The following is a 23,433-nucleotide window of genomic DNA, read 5'->3' as shown; positions in this document are numbered from 1 at the left end:
ACCCAACATTCTTCAACGGATGTCACGCCACGGCTATCGACGTCTCTTCGATCAGCCGTTCCATAGCAGGAAAAGTCACGTGGTGCACCAATGCGGATTTGTACGGAAGTGATCATTACCCCATCCAAATGCAGCTTTCGTCAGCCACGGCCCCAGAAGTCACGAAAAGGCCTCGCTGGCGGTACGACGAGGCTGACTGGGATGGGTATCAGGGGACAATTCTATCGCTGATCCTCGAACGCAATCCGCTAACCATCCCGGATTTTTCTAAGTTGGTGTTAGATGCTGCATCCTGTTACATATTTGCAATGTCCCAAAGATAATCAAAAATTAATTATCAAAATTGTTTAGTATTGCTTGTAGGAGTTAGGTTTATAAATTTAAAATAAAATTGCATTCCGGCTTGCCGCAAAACGCCAACACCCACTCCGACACAAGGAGGCGTCCAAAACGCAAAGAACGATCGGTGGGCAGCTTCCGCCGAAACGAGCGTCGCTCGAACAACGACGCGCAAAAAAAACGAACTTGGGAGGTGGAGGAGGATCGGAAAAAAAGAGACGTCGGTCTCTTGCGTACCAACCTCCCAACGATAAGGTCGAAAATCTAGTCCGTGGTGAAAAATTATAAACCGTCGTGTGAATATCACTTGTGTCGCATCCAGTTCACAGTGAGACCAAGTGTCGACTCTCGTTTCGGAACCAAGATAGTGCAGTGTAATTTGAAGACCGACTCCCGATCTCGTTCCGCGAGCGGATCCGATTTGTCCCGTGGTCCCAAAGTGCGTGAGGAATAATAATCGCCGTTTTCTGGTCCGGGGCGAAAACCAAGGAAAAACTACGGTTCGAGTGGACGCTTCGCGTTGAATTGGTGTCGTTCGTGAAGGTGGTGTTCTTTGGCGTGACAGCGGAACGGAGAGTCCCCTCTCCCAACGTAGAAATTAACCTTTTAGACGGAAGCTAGGCTCCCCCTGAGATGAGTCATTAAGGTAAGTCGCATGCTCCCAATTGTAGGAAAACCCCTTCTTACAATCCGCTACCATACCAAAGACCAGTAGCCTACCTGGACGAAAAGCCCTCCGTTGGTGGAGCGAAAACACCAAAAAAGCCGTTAAAGCCCGCCGGAAAGCTCTACGGAAACTCAGGCGAACCCCGAGAGATGACCCAAACAGGGAAGAGCTACTAACCCGGTACCGCGCACTGCATATTCAATGCCGAAAAGAAGTGAGAAGTGCGAAGCTAAACAGTTGGTCTGGTTTCCTTGAAAGCATCAACGCCTCCCAGTCCTCTGCCGATCTCTGGAGCAGGGTTAATGCTCTCAGCGGTAAACGGCACTCGACGCCATTACATGTACAAGCTAACGGAGTTACCATCTCCGAACCGGCAGCTGTCGCCGAAGAACTCGGAGGGTATTTCGCAGAAAATTCGGCCATCTCCGGGTACGATAGCCACTTTCAGCTGTTGGCAAAGCCTACCCGTACATCAGTCGCTGAGTTCAGCATCCCGCCTGACACGGACAACCTCGAGATCAACGAGCCTTTCTCCTGGGAGGAACTCCAGCACGCACTAAGCCGCAGCAACGGCAAATCTGCGGGACCTGACGATCTCGGGTATCCACTTTTAAAAAAGCTGCCCCTTGAGGGCAAGTGTTGCATGCTTGAGATGCTCAACCAACTCTGGGTCTCTGATACCTACCCGACGCTGTGGAAGGAGAGTCTCGTCGTGCCCATCCCGAAGGCAAACGAAAAAGACCGGGGCACATCTAAGTTCCGACCGATCGCTGTCACATCCTGCATGGCCAAGGTATTCGAACGGATGGTGAACCGTAGACTCAAGATGTTCCTTGAAACCAACAGCTTGCTCGACCACCGACAACATGCCTTTCGACAAGGTTTCGGTACGTCCACGTACTTTGACACTCTGGGGGACGTGCTCAAGGAAGCTTACGACCAGGAACACCACGTTGAAATCATCTCTTTGGACATCTCCAAGGCTTTCAACCGGACGTGGACGCCAGCCGTCCTGAAAAAACTAACAAACTGGGGCTTGAAGGGGCATATGATGTATTTCATACGAATCTTCTTGACCGGTCATTTCGTGTATTGGTGGGGAACACGCGGTCGAAAAGTTTCAGTGAGGAGACTGGAGTCCCTCAAGGCTCCGTTATCGCAGTCACGTTGTTTCTGGTGGCAATGAACGGGTTATTTGACCGGCTACCTGGGCGCATTTATATATTTGTTTACGCTGATGATGTGCTGATTGTGGCCTACACAGATCCGAACCCTACGGGAAGCGCAAGCGGCAGTCTCTGCCGTCGTCAAATGGACCGACTCGATGGGTTTCCAGCTATCCGCCAGGAAGAGCATCCGATGCCACGTATGTCCGTCTCAGCACCGAGTCAATAGCACCCTAATTACGATCCACGAGCAAGCCATTCCAAACAGGAAAACAGTTCGCGTCCTCGGCGTACTGATCGACCGAACGCTCTCCTTCGACCAGCATTTCCAACAGGTCAAAAAGGACTGTCGCAGTAGACTCAACCTCGTTAAAACGATCTCTCGGCCTCACCGATCCAACAACCGCGATGTTCGGTTCCGGGTGGCGCGAGCCATCATCGACAGTAGGTTGCTTTACGGGACGGAAATTACTTGCATCGCTTCCGAGAAGCTGATTAGAACCCTAGCACCAGTCTACAACAGCTACATCCGCATCATATCTGGTCTCCTGCCATCCACTCCAGCAGACGCCGCATGCATCGAAGCGGGTCTTCTTCCTTTCCGGTTCTGCTTAAACGCAAATATTGCCACAAAAGCCGCCGCCTTTTCCGCCAAGACCTCCGGAAACAATAGGATCTTTCTCCTCGATGAGGGGAACAGAGTCCTCCGAACGGCCGCCGACATCGACCTCCCCCCAGTGGCCAAAGTCCATTGGCATGGAGAGAAAAGTTGGCACTCTTCACGAATCCAATTGGACAATCGGATCAAGAACCGCTTCAAAGCAGGGGATGCATCCATCATTTTGTGCAGATCGGTCGCCTTGTTACTTGGGTCCAACTATGCCGACCACGTACATCGGTGCACCGACGACTCCCGATCGATAAACGGAGTAGGTATCGGGATTTTTGGAGACGGTATTGCTGAAAGCAGCAGTCTTCCTCCACAATGCTCGGTTTTCTCGGCCGAGGCTGCAGCGATCTTCTGTGCCGCTACGACGCCAGCCAACAAACCGATACTTATATTAACTGACTCACACAGCGTCGTTCAAGCGATCACCTCGGAAGCACCAAAACACCCATGGATCCAGGCGATTATCAAGTACGCCCCACCGAACACCGTGTACACATGGATTCCCGGACACTGCGGAGTGCCAGGTAACGAGTCTGCTGATCACCTTGCCGGAGCCGGGACATCGGGTCCCAGACTCACCAACAAGGTACCCCTACAGGACGTCAGACGGTGGATCATGCGGACCATTCGAGCGGCATGGGAAGCTGAGTGGTTCCGCAACAGAACTGCTTTTATCCGCAAAGTAAAAGGGTCAACTGAACCATGGAGAGAACTGGACAACCTGAGGGATCAACGCGTGATTTCGCGGCTTCGAACCGGGCACACTAAACTCTACTATAACTATGGTGGCCTGCCGTTCCGCAGAAGCTGCATCATCTGTGGGGTACCCTACACCGTCGAACACATCCTGTGCAACTGCCCGGAATTCCAAAATCTTCGTGAGTCACTCTGCCTAACTTCCAGCATCAGCGATCTGCTCGGGAATGATACTTCGGCCTCGGCAGCACTAGTAACCTTCTTAAAAGAAGCCAAAATCTACCACTCGGTATAGCAGGAATTTCTTTCGGCCATTGGGACATCTCAGCTGGATGGATTTCCCCTATTGGACCCATGTTAGCTGAGCTCTGTTTTGTTTGGATTAATCGTTTGTAGCTTGTCTTAAATCATTTTGTTTTCTGTTGTTCTTCTGTTTCATTATTTTATATATTGTTATTTTTTCATATAAGTTGAAGAGCCAGCAACCAAAGTTATTAACTAAATGTTAATATACCATGTATCTAGAGGTTACTCACTCTGAGCCCTCTCCTTTCTTCGGAGATGAACTAGCCATAAGCTAAAAATCTCCTTAATAAAGAACTAAAAAAAAAACCCTGAAGAAGGCCAAGTCTATAGCCCGAAACGTTGAACACATATAAAACATCGTAGTGTTTTGATTCACCAAATGCCAATGTCCAAAAAATAAAAAAAATTCAAACTCACCATCACTGTACGGCGAGGTCGGCGTCGTCGTTAAGGACGCACCGCCCACTGTCGTCGTCGTCGTCGTCGTCGTCGCCCCGGTCGTCACCGTCCCCGTCGAACTGAGAATCTGATCCGGATTGCTGGGGGACATCATGAACTGCATCGGTCCATCGTACGCGTGCACTTCACGCCCATTTCGGTTCACCGCCGACATTGGCCGTACCAGTTGCAGGTCGCTCGCTTGCACCATCCCAGGCGTCGCCCGTTTCTGTCTGATGTAGGCCTCCATAAGCTGTCGCTGCAAGAGAGATATTGAAAAAAAAAATTAGAAAGACGGGTCGAAAAACAGGTCAGTGCTAAATTGAGCTCTCGATTCTTCGGTAAACATATTGACACGACTAATTAGCACCGTTGGGTTCCCTCAAGTGTGCACTTGCCGAGTGGTACTTATTAGGTAAACACCTTCCTAATTGAGATCAGTGCAAAGGCAATTATTGAACGAATGTGTCACTAGTGGCTAGAGCGAGAGAGAGAGTGATTTGGTGACAAAAATACTCTATTTCGATTCGAAATTACTCCCCGGAGGCTGCTCGTTGTTGAAATTTGGATGTACATTTAAAGCAAACGGTCGCAGTCGTGTTGAAACACATTAGCATACGGTCCATAATTTACACCCAACCGGCAATGTTGTTTGCATCACTCAACGCAAACAGGGGACCGAACAGACGGCCATCTGCTAATGCTCGTTTCTTGGAATGGAATGTCGATGGAAATCTCACCCACCAAAAGCTCATTTTAATCTAATCTAAACGAAGCACCCCAATCCCAAATCCGTTTTCAATTGCCAGTGAGTTAGCTCGTTTATTGTGTTTCAATTTGGACCTGTCCCTATCGATGTTGTGTCGAACAAATTGGATCCTGTGGCTAGATAACCATCATCAGTATTGGAGTAACACATGTTCCTAACAGCTTGGCACTGAAAGGATTTTCGGTACTTCTTGTTGTTGTGCCCAATCATCGTGTAAAATAAGTTTTGCTGCTGCTGTGTTTCCCTTTCTCGGAATATCCTGGGGGCTATTCATCCTTTGCCTTTTCTGTGCTTTTCGGAAGGATATGAACGCCGGTCCTGTCACCGATTTTCGGATTTTCGTTTCCCGCGGCAGGTTGCTTCGCACGACAACCTATGGGTGTCCTTCCCCGCGGTCGTGTACACTGGAATCGATTTTTTATTCCTTTCGACTTTATGCTTTTTCAAGGACGCTGCTGGCTGCTTGGTCATCGCCGTCTCCACAAGTAGCTAGATTCTTATCCGTTGCGTGCGGCCACCGACAGTGAAGCAATTTGAGGGGACATAATTTCGATGGGCGGTACGAAAAATTAATGATTTTTGGGAGAAATTCGGAGCGGAAATTTTTTTCCGATTTTCGGCAAAACTGTCCGTTCTTAGAGCAGCGAAGCACTCTGAATTAGAACACCGAAATAAGCATGAACATGAGCATGCTGGACCGCCCGTGGATGCAACTCCGTTATTGCCAGATCAGCTGTGATTACGCAGAGCACCAATAGACGTTGCTTGGGATTAGCAATCACCCTCAATGTGCCGCCAGCCAGGTCCAAATGCAGGTCAAGAAAGGAATGGGTAGGAATAAATTGACGTAATACGCAATGAAAGCCGAGAACACCTCTACAGTTCCACGAGAAATCAGTGGGATATTGGATTGCAGCAGGATTCGTTTTGGTAAACGACGTGCTGATTTGATGTCCTAACGATACAATAGTGCGAAGGAGCTTGGGTTTGAACCCACAGTCTTCTGCTCAGTAAGCAAAATCGATCGCCACTAGGTCACCGAGCTCCTTATATCACAAAACAATTACGATCAAGCTTCCGTTCAACATGTTGTTACCATAGAGGTAACTCTAAGACTAGTAGGTCCCGAAATAACGTGCTCAACTTTTTGGCTCAGCTCTGGTACTATCTTCGGTCCCAAGCTAATCGATTCACCCTTCGAAACATAGGAACATCCACTAACCCCTCATTTTATCTGTCAAACTTTTATAGCGAATCAAAACAAACATTGTGTAGTACTAGAATTTTGACAAGAATGGGATACTTTAATCGTTTGCTTGGGACCAATAGGCTAGTCAAGTAGAGAGCCAATTTAAAATGGTTAGTTTCCACCGGTTGTTGTTACTAAGTTTTTAAAAGGATTTCTTATGGATTTCCGATCAACGCGTCTTTCCTAAAACTCCTAGTCCATCGTCTCTAGCGTAATTAGTGGTGCCTTTACGAACTAGGCTATCGATACTCGATAGGCACTGATTGTAGTTGAATCCATCGCTAGCTATTATAGCTCCGTAAATTGCTACACAACCACATTTCATTAAGCTCCTAAAATAAATTTACAGCTCAAGTTCACGTTTTTATCACCGATATGCCGCACTATGAGTATCAACAACGTACCCGGCCCGATGGGCCATTTGGGAAAAAACTACCTGCCCAGAACTGGTACCTGGAACAAAGGATGGAGGATAAAATTTAATTTTCACTTTAGCTCCCTTCTCGGTTATGCGGTTGATGTAGCAGCTATCATCGCCTGGTTGTTACTTGTAGTCACCGCACAGTGGTCCATGGGTGGCCAGAAAATGGTTTATTGTCACAATTAGAAACTAAGTTTACTGAGCTTAGCAAAATAATACATTCTTTATTCAACAATGAAGCGGTGAATGTTCTGCTCAAATAGTGTTATGGTAGTTAGTATCAATCAAGTTAGGGTTTTAGCTGGCCTAGTCAATAAAGACAGGGTATTACCAGGTTCGAACCGGGCTGGGAAATCTTTCTCGATTTCCCAGGGCATAGAGTATCATTGTGCTTGGCGCACAATATAGAAATTTAAGCATTGGTTGACACAGAAAGCTCTCAATTAATAAAGTTGATGTGCTTTAATCAACAGCAAGTTGAAAGACCGCCGCTTTTCTAAGACAAGCAAGTCAAACGAATTTCAGACGCATGCTAGTTTTCACACAGATGGCGCAGTTCCATTGGTAGTAAGTAATAGAAATCCTTATGTAAACATTTGGAGCAACCTAAATAAATCATTCATGGACTTTTTCGTTCAGTTTTTTCCTGTTAGTTATTATTAAACAAGTTACAATTAAATAAACAAGTTTTTCCCCATACAATTTTTCCCGCTCTACTACCAGCCCCCAGAGAGCTAAAAATTTCAAATTTGTGAGAGAAAATTCTCTCTCACGAGCTCAATCGCTCAACATGCCATGTATTTTGAAGACACTCGATTTGTGATTTCCCTTTCACAGACTTCAGAATAGAGTACCTGGCACTGCAAAAATTGTTTTTTTTTTTTCCTTTGGTTTGTTTTTTCCGTCGATCTTGTTTTCCGTGCTGAGCACCAATGCTACCGACGTGCCAGGAAGGCAGCTCCCACACCTGGACCCTACCTATCGACCCATCAACTCATGAACCGGGGACCAACGGCTTTACTTCCCATCCGAAGGAAGGCGTGATCAGAGATGTTATGCCTCAGAACATCCCGGCGGCGCCGACTGGGATTGAACCCAGGCCTGCTGGGGTGAGAGGTAATCACGCTTACCACTACACCACCGGTGGCGTTATGCAAAAATTGTTGGTACCCTTATTTCTGCACTTAGACTAACATCCGAAGTCCCTTCTTTTTTTACATACCCGGCACGTCTACGGGACCAAAAAATTATGGACATTGGCGGTCCTATCATTCATTCCTGCATGATCAGCCACCTGTATTCGCGGAAGCAGCTGAGGGCCTGCCAACAAACATCAATTTTCTACGCAAAATTTTCATGGACGTCCACGAAGAACTTGGAATATCACGAACTGACGCCTTAGAAGACCTGAAGTCATACCAAGCGTTCTTATCCAGCGAACGCACAATACAACTGCGGCAAACTAGGGAGGCCGCACGGAAATTCTACAGTCCATAAAATGTTGATTAACATTGACGAACTCAACGGAAGGAATGAAAGACGACTCTCTACTTGCAGAAGAAAACTAAAATGTAAGTAGAACTAGTCTTCCAGAAATCTCTTCGCCTTCTCATCAGAATGTGACTGAAATTCTGGTAAATAATAATAAAGAAAACATTGTGTCAACCGACGCTCTTCCAACAATTTCTTCACATAAACAGAATGCGGCTGAAATTTTGGTTCACTGCCAAAATTTTAATCGCATGGAAAGCCTAGCCGAAATGGAGTAATATATAAAAATTTATTATGCTCATCCTTTTCGGTAATTCTGGCAACTGAAACAAGCTGAAATGAAAGCGTTCGCAGTGAAGAAATCTTTGGAAGTGCATTGTGTTCATGTATTCAGAGACGACAGGAATTTGCATGCGTCTCAGAAGAAGTCAGACGGCGCGTTCTCATAGCTCTTTCGGCCAATTTTAACTCAGAAATCATCTCTACAGCAAAATGTAATGAATTTGAGCATGTTCGGGTGAAATTTCACATAGCAGGTGAAACACGCGTGTTCGAGACCATGCTCATAAAAACACTTATGACACATTCTTCCAAAATTCTGAACAAATTACATCTCAACTTCCTCCTGAGGTGAAAGTTCACATCTATGGAGACTTCAACCAACGCCAAGTCGACTTCATTCTGGACCCTGAAAATGGAAGTATCCTACTTCCAGTCGTTGGGGATAATGAAAAATTGCAGTTCGATTTCGATAGCACTGCTAATTTAGGATTGAACCAAATCAATCACATTAAGACCCTACGAATATTTATGAAGATTTCCGAATGACCGAATCATTAAACCCATTGAGCATGAGCATGAGCATTGACGACCATACATTTCAGTAGTTGCTACCCCGTGATTGTCCAGATTTAGCGAAATTTGCACAAAGGACCATATGAATGAGGCTTGGGACTAGCAATCCATTCTCAGTGTACAAAATCCGGAGAATCCATATTTTTGAGGTCAATAACGGCGCCGGCCACGTTCTTACGGTTATCGGGGAGGGATTGTTATTTCAACAACCGTTGCTACTAGAAACCGAGTACATATACCTCTGCATCTCCACGGTTGTCACGGGAAGGACGTTTTTGTTAGTTGGAAGGGTAAATTAGATCTGGATTCACATTGGAAAGTGATGCGATCTTTTAAAACCTGTTAAGCAAATGACGCGACCCTATCAACTCAGTAATGTAAAGAGGTTTGGGTTTTAACCTTCAGCTCAGTAAGCAAAAACGGTCGCTCTAAGGTCACCGTGCCCCTTACATCACAACAAGCTACGACCGACGATCGTTCATTATCGGTTACAAGAAGCTATTACAATGAAATGCAATCATCCAAAGTAGTTAACAATATCTTCCGAACCGATTCAGGCGTACGTCACATTTGTCTAAATTTTTTATTAATTTACTTGATAAGGCTCAACCGAATTAACTTTACAGAGCCGAGGATTCTTGTTCACTGTACAATACATCTTAAAACTATAGTCAAAAGGTACAACACAATAAACATTTTATCTTCCGCTATCCAATATGCCTCCTTCACCAGAACGGAAGCCGCTTCCAATGGTTTCATTGTATAGCAGATTCGCCAACGGGGGTCAGAGCGCTTCCATTGCAGCAATGGACGCAAAACGTGATCAGTACTCACACATTCATCACGAAACGGTTGCTTTCCAAAGTCGACGACGCATCGACCGAAAGAACTGCTGATGAAGAACAATGAGGAGGACCACACAATGGTTACTACCGAGTAAACAGACGATCGCGTGACACACATTGAGAGTGGTCTGTTTCTGTCGACAGCCGAGTGAACACTGATTTGTCTAAATATACTTATTACTTTTCTGAATCGTTCCTCCAACTTCTATTATTAACGATTTTCTACAATAGAGACCTGGATATATTAAGTTAGTAATGTAATGAGGCTTGGGTTTTAACCCATGATCTTCTACTCATTAAGCAAAACAGTTGCTTTATAACCACCGTGCCCGTTACATTGCCACAATCTACGACCGACTCAACAAAAAGTTATTCAAATGAAGCGACGTCTCTGAAAGCAGCCAACAATGTCTTCCAAACTGCATCACGCATACAACCTTTCCGAAATTCATGGTTTAAACTATTCAACTCTCGGAACCCAACGATGGTGGTTAAATCTGTTGTGGGAGAGCATGGGATTAAACCCACGATTTTCTGCTCATTAAGCAACACCGATCCCTCCAGATCGATAACTCTCAAAAACAACAACACTCCAAGACGAAATATGATTAAGTTTTCACTTGGTATGTAATGAACAACAGAGATACGCGATAATTCATATAGTTTCAGCGGCTGATGGTTAATTTTAAATATACTAACGGTACTGCCCTACGACGGCGAATACGACGACGACAACAGCGATAAGATATAACACCTTTGCCCAGCACCTCCACGATTTTTTTTTTAATATAGGCCTGGCTTAATCAACTCAGTAATGTAACGAGGCTTGAGCACAAATACACCCTTTCCAAAATTTCAAACTCAGCATACGCATCTAATCGCTACAACCGAACTCTGTGACCGAATCATTAAGACCATTGTGGAAAAACGAAGCGTTTCAAACAGCAATTGAATATTCTTTATTTGTGCACGAATTCCAAAGACCCAACGACTGCGAATACGAGGAATTTTTTTAATGCAAATTAGCAGACTACGAAAAAGTTAAACGTAAATTAAACAGCGTCAATTGGCAAATAATTCTAAGGAATGCAGGAAATGTCGAAACTGCTGTAGACATCTTCTACCAAATGTTATCAGGTACAATTTCGGAAGAAATACCTTTGAAGAAAAACAGACACTACAGAAGCACTAACAATCCAGTCTGGTATAACAGACCAATCAAAAAAACTTGAAAAAATGGAAAACAGAAAGCACATAAACATTACAAAAACACAATAATAGTAAAAATTTGGACATATGCAATCAACTGGATTTAGCCATCAGTAATGCATTTGAAGAATTAAAAAAAAACTGAACTTGAAATGAAGTCCTGTTCAAAGAACTTCTTCAATTACGAAAAAACCTAATTAAAATCTGACAATTTTCCATCAATAATGCATCTTATCGAACATGTCGGGGATAGCTCGGAAAAAGTTGTAATCTTTTTGCAAATTTTTTCCAAGAATTGGCGTCCATCAACTTCAAGTGCAGGATATTTTGCAGGCTTTAAAGAATCTAGCCGTCTCAAAAGGACCGGACAAAATTCTTCCAGTATTTTTAAAAAGTCTAGCAATGGAACTCACTGCTCCATTGTTTTGGCTTTAATATGTCTGGAATCTGACGTACGTAATTATCGTGGAATAGCCATTATCTCTTGCTTTTCGAGGCAATTTTAAATGAAAAATTAATTCTTCAAACCAAAAATGGAGTTACTGACATGCAACACTGCTTCTTTAATGGACGTTCGACCTCCACAAATTTGCTTGAATTTATAGACTATACATTACTAGGCTAGGCGTGCCTGCAGTCTGCCTCTCAGATCCAGGAGCATTCCATTCAAACCAGAAAGAACAGGACTACGGTGTCCTGCATTCATCACCAGCAGACATTAGGGGTGTCTGCAAACAACCAATCGGACGACACAGATCAATCATATCGTCTTAATAGTCACTAGTCGGATGGTCCCATATTGGCACGGATATGGATAGCTGGAGACAATCCACCTCAAACATTTGGCATCAACATTCGAATTGGAGCGAATCTACCGAATCTATCAAACACATGGACCACATTTGTGGCAAATCGAGTAGCAAAAATACAAAGAATCACTGAAAACCATTCATGGGGACACGTACCGGGTGTCAGCAACCCTGCGGATTTAATTTTGCGTGGAATCCAGCCGAATGCAATCCGAGAAAGCAGTTTGTGGTGAAAGGGTCCATGCTGGCTAAAGGACGAGAAGACGGGATGGCCACATCAAGAAGAGGTCGCTTTAGAGGAGGTTCCAGAAAGGCGACGTCACGCTATAGTCTGTGCTGGTACGACAGATCCATCGTTTAGCATTTGGTTCATTTCCAAATGCTCCTCGTACACCAAAATGCTCCGAAGCACAGCGTATTAGTTAAGATTGATGACACTTTTACGTCACACCAGATCGGATGGACATGGATTCTTAACTAGCACAGAATTAAAACAAGCAGAACTGGTAATTGTAAGACATGTACAGCAAGAATCGTTTTCCAAGGAAATCGCAGCCCTGTCTAAAAATACCTTGATACACAAGGGTTCTGCGTTACGCTGGTTTAATCCTGAACTCATTGACGACGAAGATTTACGGGTAGGTTGGATCAGTCGAATGAATCGTACGAAACGAAACACCCGATGATCTTACCAGCAAAACATTCACTATCTGATATGATCATGAAGCATTACCACGAACGATTGTTGCATGCAGGTCCACAATTGCTCCTCAGCACGGTTCGTTTGCGATGTTGGCCATTAGGAGGTAGAAAACCGGTCACAAATGTCAACGGTGCTTCAGGGCAAAGTCATCGATTCTACAGCAGCAAATGGGGGAACTTCCAACAGCGAGAGTTACAATAGCAAGACCGTTCTCCCGAACCGGGGTTGACTATTTTGGACCGGTGTACATCCGTGATGTTCGACGAAGGCCGGTGATTAAAGCCTATGTAGCTCTCTTCGTGTACATGTGCATTAAGGCCGTCCACATGGAGCTGGTTACGGATCTAACCACTGATCGTTTCTTGCAAGCTTTGAGGTGGTTCATAGCGCGGCGAGGAAGATGCACTGATATCTACTCCGACAACGGAACGAATTTTGTTGGAGCCAAGAAACAAATTAAGGAGTTGTTTCGACTGTTGAAGGACCAAGAACATCAGGAAACGGTTACAAGGGAGTGCACTAATCAAGGGATACACTTGCATTTTAATCCTCCAGCTGCACCTCACTTCGGCGGGTTATGGGAAGCCACCGTTTGCCCTGCAAAACATCATTTCCTACGGGTGTTGGGAGGAAACCCAGCTTCATATGAGGATTTCACTACACTTTTATCTCAAGTTGAAGCTTGCCTCAATTCCCGTCCGCTGACTCCCTTGTCAGAGGAGCCCACAGATCTCGAGCCACTAACACCGGCTCATTTTCTGACTGGAGGATCTCTGCAGGCACTGCCCGATCCAGACTATAGCACAGTAAAATTGAATCGGCTGAATCGATGGCAGATGGTACAGCGGCAGTTACAGGATTTTTGGCGGCGTTGGCTGATCGGGTATTTGTCACAGTTGCAGGGAAGGATGAAAAACTGGAAACCAGCAATACAGGAGGACGTTGGCAAGTTGGTGGTCATCGTGGATGCAAATCTACCACCAATGAAATGGAAATTAGGCAGGATTCATCAACTGCATCCAGGACCGGACGGAATTTCACGAGTAGCTACAGTGAAGACAGCAACAGGTTTTCTGACAAGACCACTTGTCAAACTTTGCCTATTACAACACCAGAAAATTGAATTCCGACGATAGACGACATAAACGATTAGTTCTACAGGTGGTACCCATCCAGTACGTCGAAAGGGAGCTTTGTTTATTTTTCTTTTCAGAAGGCCCACTACTTCAGGATGGGTGAGGATGTATACGATCAAGTGTTAGGCCAACAACGCACACAAACCTCACAAGTCATCACCTTTGTTAGACCCTTGGTACTGTCGGAGTTCGCGATCGTGCTATATTGATCGATCTTCGGGATTATGCGAGGAATGGATCGTCAACCATCAGTTAGCTTATCTAACGAAGGAGAGATCAGTCTCCACAAGATCCATAATGTTGGGTTACCGGACCCTTCCCAACACCTTTTAGGGGTAATTAATCAAAAGCACTGCCATTTATGATGTAGGACCTTCTTAGGCGCCTTTATAAGAGCGGATGTAGGCGTTTCGATTAGTTGCCTTTTGAGGTTCCTTCTATTCACATTCTTTATAACACAGCACATTCGTCCATTCAATCACACATCACATATATTTCCATGTCAAGTTTATTCTATTAACATACAATTTATTTACAACACCTTACAAGGTTTATTACACAACACACATAACATATTAAATCCTTGTGCACAGCTAAAAAAAAGTAGTGTAAATTTCCGTCACGATGATGCACATAAATGGAGCGTCATATATCATACAAGTTTAGATTATAGATCGTGTAAATTTATGAGACATGTAATGCAATATTCCATATATTATATTCAACTGTCCATTTTTGTTTGCAACATTTCTTGCAAGCTACTAGTTTACGTGAAAAGGAAGTTTACATGTATGAATGTTTGCATGCATGCATGTTTACATCGCTAGTAAAATTCAGAATTTTTTGGTGTGTGGCTCTACTCTATCCATCCTTTTTTGAGAGTCAAAGCCGACTGGCTATTCCTAAATATATTATAATTGTTGATTCCTACACTGCTAGACGATTAGGAGAGTTTCTATACAAACGACAGTGGCGTAGCTAGGGTAGGGTGAGGCTACTCCCGAACAAATGCAATGGATAATGGAAACCACTTGGAAGCCTTCTATACGGAATTTAGCAAGGCATTTGACAGAATTGACTTACCAATGCTACTCTTCAAATTGGAAAAAAGGAATTGAGCCAGGACTCCTGAAATGGCTTGAATCATATTTAACTAACCACCAACAAATTATTAAATTCAACGGAAAGAAATCGACCCCAATTCAAGTCACCTCAGGAGTCCCCCAAGGCTCTCATTTAGGATCTTTTCTTTTAATTCTGTATGTAAACGACATTTCCTTCATTCTCAAAAAAAAAATATTGCTAATCTATGCCGACGACATGAAGCTCTTTTTGAAATAAGAAATGATGAAGACATCAATATATTTCAGAGTGAAATACACGTATTCTTCACATAGTGTAAACAAGTCTATTAGAACTGAATGTACAAAAATGCAACTTGATATCATTTAGCAGAAAAATAATACCATCAAACATTTCCATTGCATTAGGAAATCAGAATGTATAAAAATGTGAAAGAGTTAGGGACTAAGGGATTATCTTAGATTCCAAACTAATTTTCATAGACCATTACAATACAATCATTCACAGGACAAATAACATGCTAGGCTTTATCAAGCGCTTTTCCCTAATAAACGTGTACCATATACTGACGATATCTTAGATGGTGCGACCATACCACATCAAATTGGGATGATATCCCGAATTGGTGGTTAGGCGCATCTTATGGTTATTGTTTACGCGGGTTGCTATAATTTTCAGGACCCATACACAATTAAAACACTATATATTTCCTATGTGAGGTCAATTCTGGAATATTGTAGCATTGTATGGTTTCCTTTTTCAATCACGCACGAAGAAAGATTAGAATCAGTACAAAAGCAATTTCTGTTATATGCCCTTCGTAAATTAGGTTGGACATCATTTCCTCTTCCATCATATGAAGCACGCTGCATGCTTATAAACATACAAAGATTAAAAGAGCGACGTGAATATGCAATGGTTTTGTTTGTAAGCGATATCGTTTCGCAGCGCATTAACTCAGCTAAACTTTTATCAAACATAAATTTGTATGCACCTAATCGACAACTCAGAAATCGAAATTCATTTGCCTTAACCATAACCCATCATCGTACAAATTATGAAAAATTTGGGCCATTAAATCACATGATGGCGTCTTACAATCAATACTGCGAAACCATTGACTTTTCAATGTCTCGGCATAAGCTAAAAAAATATTTTAACTCCTTACCGAATCATAACTCGTAAGAACTAAAAATAGAATAGCAGACAATATTTGTTGTACTGTTCTTAAGGAAAACAAATTTTATGTGGGTCATTCCAGCTCAAGTGTGTACAGAGTTGTGGTCAATGTCACCGATTTCAACCAAAAGCATCTGGTTTGGACATTCTAAGAAAATGCCTTTTTGGATTTTGCTCCAAAGTACTAGGGACCCTATAGGCTACAACCCTGGGTTTTTGTGATTTTTGAAAATTATATCTTTGAATAAGGATTACTCCACAGCCACATTGTGAACAATATAAATGCCTAAAATACTTCAATTTTCTTAACTATGAATTGAATAGTGGCGGAAAAATTTAAAATTCATTTTCTGGTTTGTTTACGTTTTGGACATAGGCCAATTTCAAATGTTACTCTAGATATATAAAGGTAATAGACATGATTTGCAGTGTCAGGTACTGTGTTTTGTATGAAAATATTTAATAAACATTTATAAATAGAATTTGAAGATTTTTTTAAAATAACCCTAAAATCTGCTTTCCAAAATATTCGTCTACTTTTGTCCGCAGTGGATTCACTATGCCCCGCTAGGCATTGTTATGCCACCCACGCAAAATATTTTCGGATACGGGACTCATTTCACCAACAACGACCGGCAGCCGGTTTGTTTTCCTTCGCTTTTTCTCCCCCCTTTCGTCGACGGTCTTTAGCTCTTCAATCCTTCTACCAGCCATCCACAGCCCGTCAGCATCCTTCACCCAAGATATTTCTTTGATTTATTATTCACGGCTTCTGGTAACAGGGGGCAGGCATCACGATAAAGGATATATACGGAAAAATCCCTGGGATTTTCAAGCCTCTACTGTTTTAATTCGGTTTACAAATGACGGGATGGTGTGGAAAATTGTTTGTTCGCTACTGCGACGAACATAGGACAATGAAGACAACGAAGAAGACCGTAACATGGATGACGAATGCAAGGGATCGGTGCTAAGGAAGCGTGCCTTAACATTGCTTAGTAACTTAATTTTCCGAAGAACTAGCTGGCTACATCGAATGAGTGCAGAATGATTAGATTGCTTTTGAAAATGACGGATTTGTCTATCACACTTTGTTGGGATTATCTTCCGTATTGAATTGAGCTGTTTGTTCAGTGGAACTTTCGTTCTTATTACCTTCATTTCCAATTCTGGAAGATAATCAGAAGAGACAACACTGTTTGCAGCCAAATATATGATAGCACTTCTCCGGAAAACAACTTTAATAGTATTTACTGTCAACCAATACAATTGGGACCTGCCTCAGATCAGTCGGTAAAGGTGCAGCCTATCAACAATTATATTAAATAGAGTTAAATGTCATTCCTCGCAATCTTCCGACATCGACGCACAAAAACACAATCCAGGGCCTGTATTAAAATAACAATTTAGATTTGCTGTTCATAAGAAGGATTATTATTATTGTTAAAAGGAACAGTCGGTGGTCATATAACTATAGGCATTGAGCGTGATTTCCCTTGGATTCCCCAACAAGGGAATAACAGTGCCAGTAGAAACAGTGGAAGAGGATTTGTTTGTTTATTTTTCTACTACATTCTTACACCCCATAGCCATAACCCCACGCTGCGGCCAACCAGAGAATCGTATAACTACAACAACAGTGCGCTTTCCAGTGATGAGGATGGTTCTAGAAAAGCGCTTACCATGGAAAACTTTAAGGAAGCCATTCATGCACAACGTTGTGGTGGTGGCGGTTGGCAGTGCCGACGTGACCCTGGACTACTACATGACTTGAATGAATCAGCCGTAGTTTCTGATTCTGGAACCAACAGCAGCCCGGATATGGAATGGCATGTTCGAACGAACGGACGACACCACCATCCTCGCTTGCAAGGACAATAAAAGTCGTGAGTCATAAGTTTGTAAAGTTCTGTGCCTTTTCCCCGCATGTGGTGGAGTCAGCGAACCGTGTGAAGGACCTGCGCTCGCGCTCCAGGCAGTCATTCATGCTATTAACGTTGGTATTGCGAACTGGTCGGTGGATGTGTGTGGGCAGTCAGTTGACGAAGGGAACCGGAAGAACCGGTTCACGTGAGGTTATTTAGATACCAGAGCATCAAACAATTCCTTGGTGATTAAAATTTTATGGCTTCTTGGAACGCAAAAATTTTGATCACCAAATGCTGGAACTAAAAGGGATATTGTGATGAGGGGGCCTCCCTTAGCTCCCTTAACTCAGGCGGTAAAGGTGCAGCTATAAAGAAAGATCATGCTCGACTTCCCTGAGCTCTCAATTAACAACTGTGCAACTGATCAAAGAACACTAATTTGAGGGCCGGCGTAAAGTCCCAGTACGAACGTAATAAACCCAAAGAATAAGAACAATTATGAAGAAATACATCGTGCAGAGTTACACATAATAATGAGACAGGTAGACATGAATTTTATAGGGCAATGGTTTTTAATCCTGTCAAGCTTAACTTTTGTTCAATTAAGAAAAACTACAATTAGGAAAATGTAAACCTTTTTTTTATATAATGCGTTTATTTTTCCAGGCTCATTTGCTGTAGCTTTGCGGAGCCGATATTCATTGTTTAGATTACAAAATTAATTAAAACTAACGTTAGTAAAGCGGGGGCCGGTTACTCGCGGCTGTCTCGAGGTTGGGGGTGACAAATTGTAACAAATGGATGGCAGAGTAGGGATTGTAAACACAAGGTTTGGAGAGCAATGTGCTCTTGATCTCGAACTAAGCGACACTCTGATGAAAAAGACAAACATGGGGGTACACCGATGGGCAGCTAACAACATGGGAGAACACAAGATGACAGTAACTACTAAATCATCAGATCTATCCGTTTTAAAAACACATAAATTAAATTCAAATAGTCGAGATCTCGGCTCGCCAAGACATCTCTAACGGGTATCGCGGGTTGTTTTCCTCGGGCCCTGAGAGATATGGATAACTCAGATCTGGCAACACGGTGTAACGTACATGACCAAACAATATGCTGTAACAAGGTTACAAGTATTCAAAAAAATAAGTCCTAGAATACAGTCCTACACAACCCCATTAAAATTACGATTTTCACACGAGCGAATCGCGTTCCTAGTCTCTGGACTCGAACCGGTCAGAAACGTCAGGCGAGGAATGTCAAATGACGACGGGTAGGTAGAGTTTATGCCACCGGAAAAACTCTCCCGAGTGTGTATAATGGGACACGAATTCTGACCTGACAAACTTCGGTTCGATACTGGGTCGTAAAAGTAGACGGCTGTCCAATTGAATGCTATCTGATCTCAACTGCGTTACCGATCACACGGTCAAAGATAGTTTATCTAGTGAAGGCAAGAATTAAAAGAAGTAGGAGTACCTAGTCGATGTAGAAAGGTCTAGTGGTTAAAAAAAAAAGCCGTTTGCTGAATTAGTGATTTTTTCCGGGTTTGTAGAATAAAAGTGCGAGTAAATTTTGCTTTACTAAGCCAGTTCAGTTTACAGCTAGGGAAGCCATAGTGTAAAGTGTGAGGACGCTTCGCTTGCACAAGCAAGTGCCAGCCATTTCGAAAGGTAAATCCGTCAGCTATGAAAATGATAAAATCTATCACGGTGATATGTTTGAAGGAACAATCCCTTCAAACAAGGGTGCACCCCTCGGGTCGTGGATCCAGAACGACCGAGCGAAGGACGGATCCCTTCATTGAGGTCGACTCGCAGGGACGTCCCGTACACGTGTTGGACTGATTGGAGTCGGAACAAACGGTTCACTCCTAACCTCACACACGCCATCTGCAGATCAGCCACGTGCATTACCTCTGGGAAGCTTTGCGCGAACGTCGAAAGCACGACGGCTTGGTGAATCCCAACCTCACCATAACCTCAACGTAGCGGTGAGTAGCGAACGTTGCACGGGGAGGGTGTAATACGCTAGCAGAGCCACAAACCTCTTACACGACAAAACGACGGACACCAGCGAACGAACATTTGCCACCCACGCACTCGGCCCACGTATCGCCGAGGCTGAACCACGGACACGTGTCCCGACATCCAGCGCTACAGAAGTCAGGTTAGCACAGATCAAAACCCTATTCGATGTACCCCCTACTAACCCTAGTTTTATGAATAAACACCTGAAATGAACCTCGCAGTGAAGAGATTCGAATAAGTGATCGGACACATGAAAGAGTGACGGAAGCATTTAATTGGGTAAATTCGCGTGAACGTTGTTAATTATTCCCGTAGGTAAGCAGAGGCAAACCTTCAAAGGAAACCCCTCTTACTGATTTGAATGAGTCTTTCCCCTGTTGGTTAAGTTTTGATTTTCAGAATTCGCAACCGCTTTGCTCGCCTTTTGTTGTTACGAGTGAACTCGCCCTGAGGTCTCAGAGCCGGGACGGGTCTGTTTGAGTCCCTCGCTTCTTCACGGAAGATTCTCGTATCTACCTGGCGCTTAAGTGAAGATTGTAAGCATTCCTAGTTCCAAAACACCTGACCCGTTACAATGCTCGATATCGTGATAACCACTGCCACACGCACATAAATTGCTGCCTGAGAGCCCAATTCGATAGAAGTGCGAGTCTAACGAGCAATGATTGGACATAAGTCGACGAGCAATGGAGAAAAATTCGTTGAAGGCGATTTGTCGCTCAAAAATATCGTCTTCCATAGCGCCCACCTTAGCCAAAGAGTCCGCTTTCTCATTACCCGGAATTGAGCAATGAGATGGGATCCAAGCTAAGGTGATAGTATAAGAGCAGTTAGACAAAGCACTCAGTTTAGATCGTATTTCAGGCAGGAAATACGAGGAGTGCTTCATCGGCCTCATTGAACGAATAGCCTCCAATGAGCTAAAACTATCCGTAAAAATGAAATAATTGTCAGAAGGTAGTGAGGCAATTCGCTCTAATGCGTAAACTATAGCTGCGGTTTCCGCAACGTATGCGGAGTATGGTTTCTGCAGTTTATAGGAGGCGCTATGAAATTGATTAAATACACCAAATCCAGTGGAAGCATTTATGGTTGACCCATCTATGAAAAATCTTTTATCGTTATACCCCGTACAGATTATGGCTTATATCATGTAACATAGGCTGTCTTGCAATGAGCACTCATACATAGGATTTCCAGTGAAAACTAGATGTATGAGTGCTCATTGCAAGACAGCCTATATTACATGATATAAGCCATAGTCTGTCCGGGGTATTACTTACATGGTGGTACTTAATTGCAAAAATTGAGGGAACAACCATCGACCGATGGTGATCTGGTATTCCATGGATTTCTTGCATCATGGTCAGAACAAAATTTACAGAGGAACTATAAAAGGTTTGAAAGCAATCACGATTGGAGACTAATGAAGAAGGACCAACCTCCAGCGTCATGTACTCATAGTACAAACTCATGAATCTTGTTTGAGGATTTCGGTCGAGCAGCTTCTCAAAGTGTTCTATTACCAAAGGATTCATTACTTCACAACGGATGAGAAACCGGAAAGACAGCTCAGCGAGACGATCTATCAGTGGGAGGACACCCGCGAGTACTTCGAGGCTCATCGTATGAGTCGAGTGCATACAGCCTAGCGCAATACTAAGGCAACGGTATTGAATCCGTTCCAGCTTCAGGATGTGGGTTTTTGCAGCGGATTGGAAGCAGAAGCTGCCGTACTTTAGAACCGAAAGGATGGCTGTTCCGTACAACCTGATCAGATTTTCCGGGTGGGCTCCCCTCCAAGTTCCGATAATTGTACGAAGAAAATAAATCCTTTGCTGGCATTTTTGTTTCAGATACGCAATATGTTTTCCCCATGTGCATTTGGAATCGAACCAGACACCTAAATACTTAAAAGAAATAATTTGAGTGATTGTTTTACCCATAGTTGAAGCTGTAACTGTGCAGGATGATGCTTCCTAGAAAAAACAACCAACTCAGTTTTCTCCGGAGAGAATTCGATACCCAGCTTCATAGCCCACCCAAGTAGACAAATTGTCTAAGGTATCTTGCAATGGTCCTTGCAGGTCCGGTACACTTGGCCCTATAACGGACACAACCCCGTTATCTGCAAGCTGCCTTAGCGAGCAATTTTCACCAAGACAACCATCAATGTATTTTACATAAAAATTTTAAAGAAGGGGGCTTAAACATGAGCCCTGGGGGAGACACATGTAACTAATTCGTGAAGTTGTCGAGTTTCCATGAGAAAAGCTCATATATTTCTCAGACAACAAGTTGCTCAAATAGTTGTTCATAATTGGTGAAAGCCCACTATCGTGGAGTTTATCCGAAAGGACATCGATACAAACAGAATCAAAAGCCCCCTTAATGTCCAAGAAAGCTGAACCCATTTGCTGTTTTAGCGCTTAGGCCAGTTGAATTTCAGTTGAAAGCAACGCAAGACAGTCGCTCGTTCCTTTGCCTCTCCGAAATCCAAATTGCGTATCTGAAAGTAAATCATTCGACTCGACCCATTTGTCTAGACGAAAAAGAATCATTTTATACAGCAATATCCGTATACAGGACAGCATCGCGATGGAACGCACGGTACGAGTTATAATCCGACGCGGGATTACTGGGTTTTCGAATGGCGATAACTCTTACTTGCCTCCAGTCATCCGGAACAATGTTGTGCTCCAGAAATTGATTGAATAAGTTCAAAAAGCGTCTCTTCGCTTTCCTGGAGCTGAGTTGTTACATGAGAGGAGCGCAAGTGAGAATTCCACCATCGAAAACGGGGAATCTATTTCGTTACTACCCGACGGACGATCACGAACGTTGGTTTGAACCGACACCGAATCCGGGCAAACTTTCCGCGCGAAGCTCAATATCCAACTGTCTGAGTACTCCTTGTCTTCGTTGACCGGTGATGACGCGTTTCGCATTCTCCTGCCGACATTCCAGAATGTTCTCTTGGAAGTCTCTCGCGACAAACCATCGACGAACCGACGCCAGTAACCGCGTTTTTTGGCTTTAATCAAGCCCTTAAAAATTTTCTCGAAGTCGGTGTACCGCTCGAAATTTCCGACCTAAAAAAATCTAAACCTATCTGATGTTTTTGTTGAGAATATTTAAACTTTCGGTCTATTTTAATGTCATGATTTCGGTCAGTGTAGTAATTTTGAAAAAATCCTAATCGTACCAGTAGTTTTTTTTATAATTACACCGCTACTTTTACAATTACCTAGTATACATTCAAGTACACACTAAACTTAAACCTGGTAAAATATTCAAGAAGTCTCATGTAACTTTTGTAAGCTATTTTAACCGCAGAGAAAGTTGCTGGTGCAAAACTTTATTATTCAGATCATCCCTGTCTCCGCTGCGGTGCACATTGTTTCATTCTCGATATTTCAATTAAACGACAACATCAAAACTGACACACCGTCTCCTATTCCGTGCATCAAGTTGACAACCTGCAAAGTGAAAGCTCAT

The 23,433-nt window shown here is 43.5% G+C and overlaps 1 protein-coding gene across 1 annotated transcript in view; it reads right to left on the bottom strand.

Annotated features, from left to right (window-relative positions):
• ktub (Tub domain-containing protein ktub) overlaps positions 1-23,433 on the bottom strand; it is a 116,853-nt gene that overhangs the window by 34,356 nt on the left and 59,064 nt on the right. Inside the window, exon 2 of the mRNA XM_065217553.1 lies at positions 4,262-4,541. Within this exon, the coding sequence (XP_065073625.1) occupies positions 4,262-4,541 (280 nt within the window). The remainder of the gene's footprint in view (positions 1-4,261; positions 4,542-23,433) is intronic.

This window comes from Ochlerotatus camptorhynchus, unplaced genomic scaffold, assembly GCF_037179485.1.
Source record: "Ochlerotatus camptorhynchus isolate MF236.1 unplaced genomic scaffold, CSIRO-AGI_Acam_v1.1 ptg000077l, whole genome shotgun sequence".
NCBI lineage: Eukaryota > Metazoa > Arthropoda > Insecta > Diptera > Culicidae > Ochlerotatus > Ochlerotatus camptorhynchus.
The sequence above is the reverse complement of the archived record's forward strand: the minus strand, read 5'-3'. Positions and strand labels throughout refer to the sequence as shown.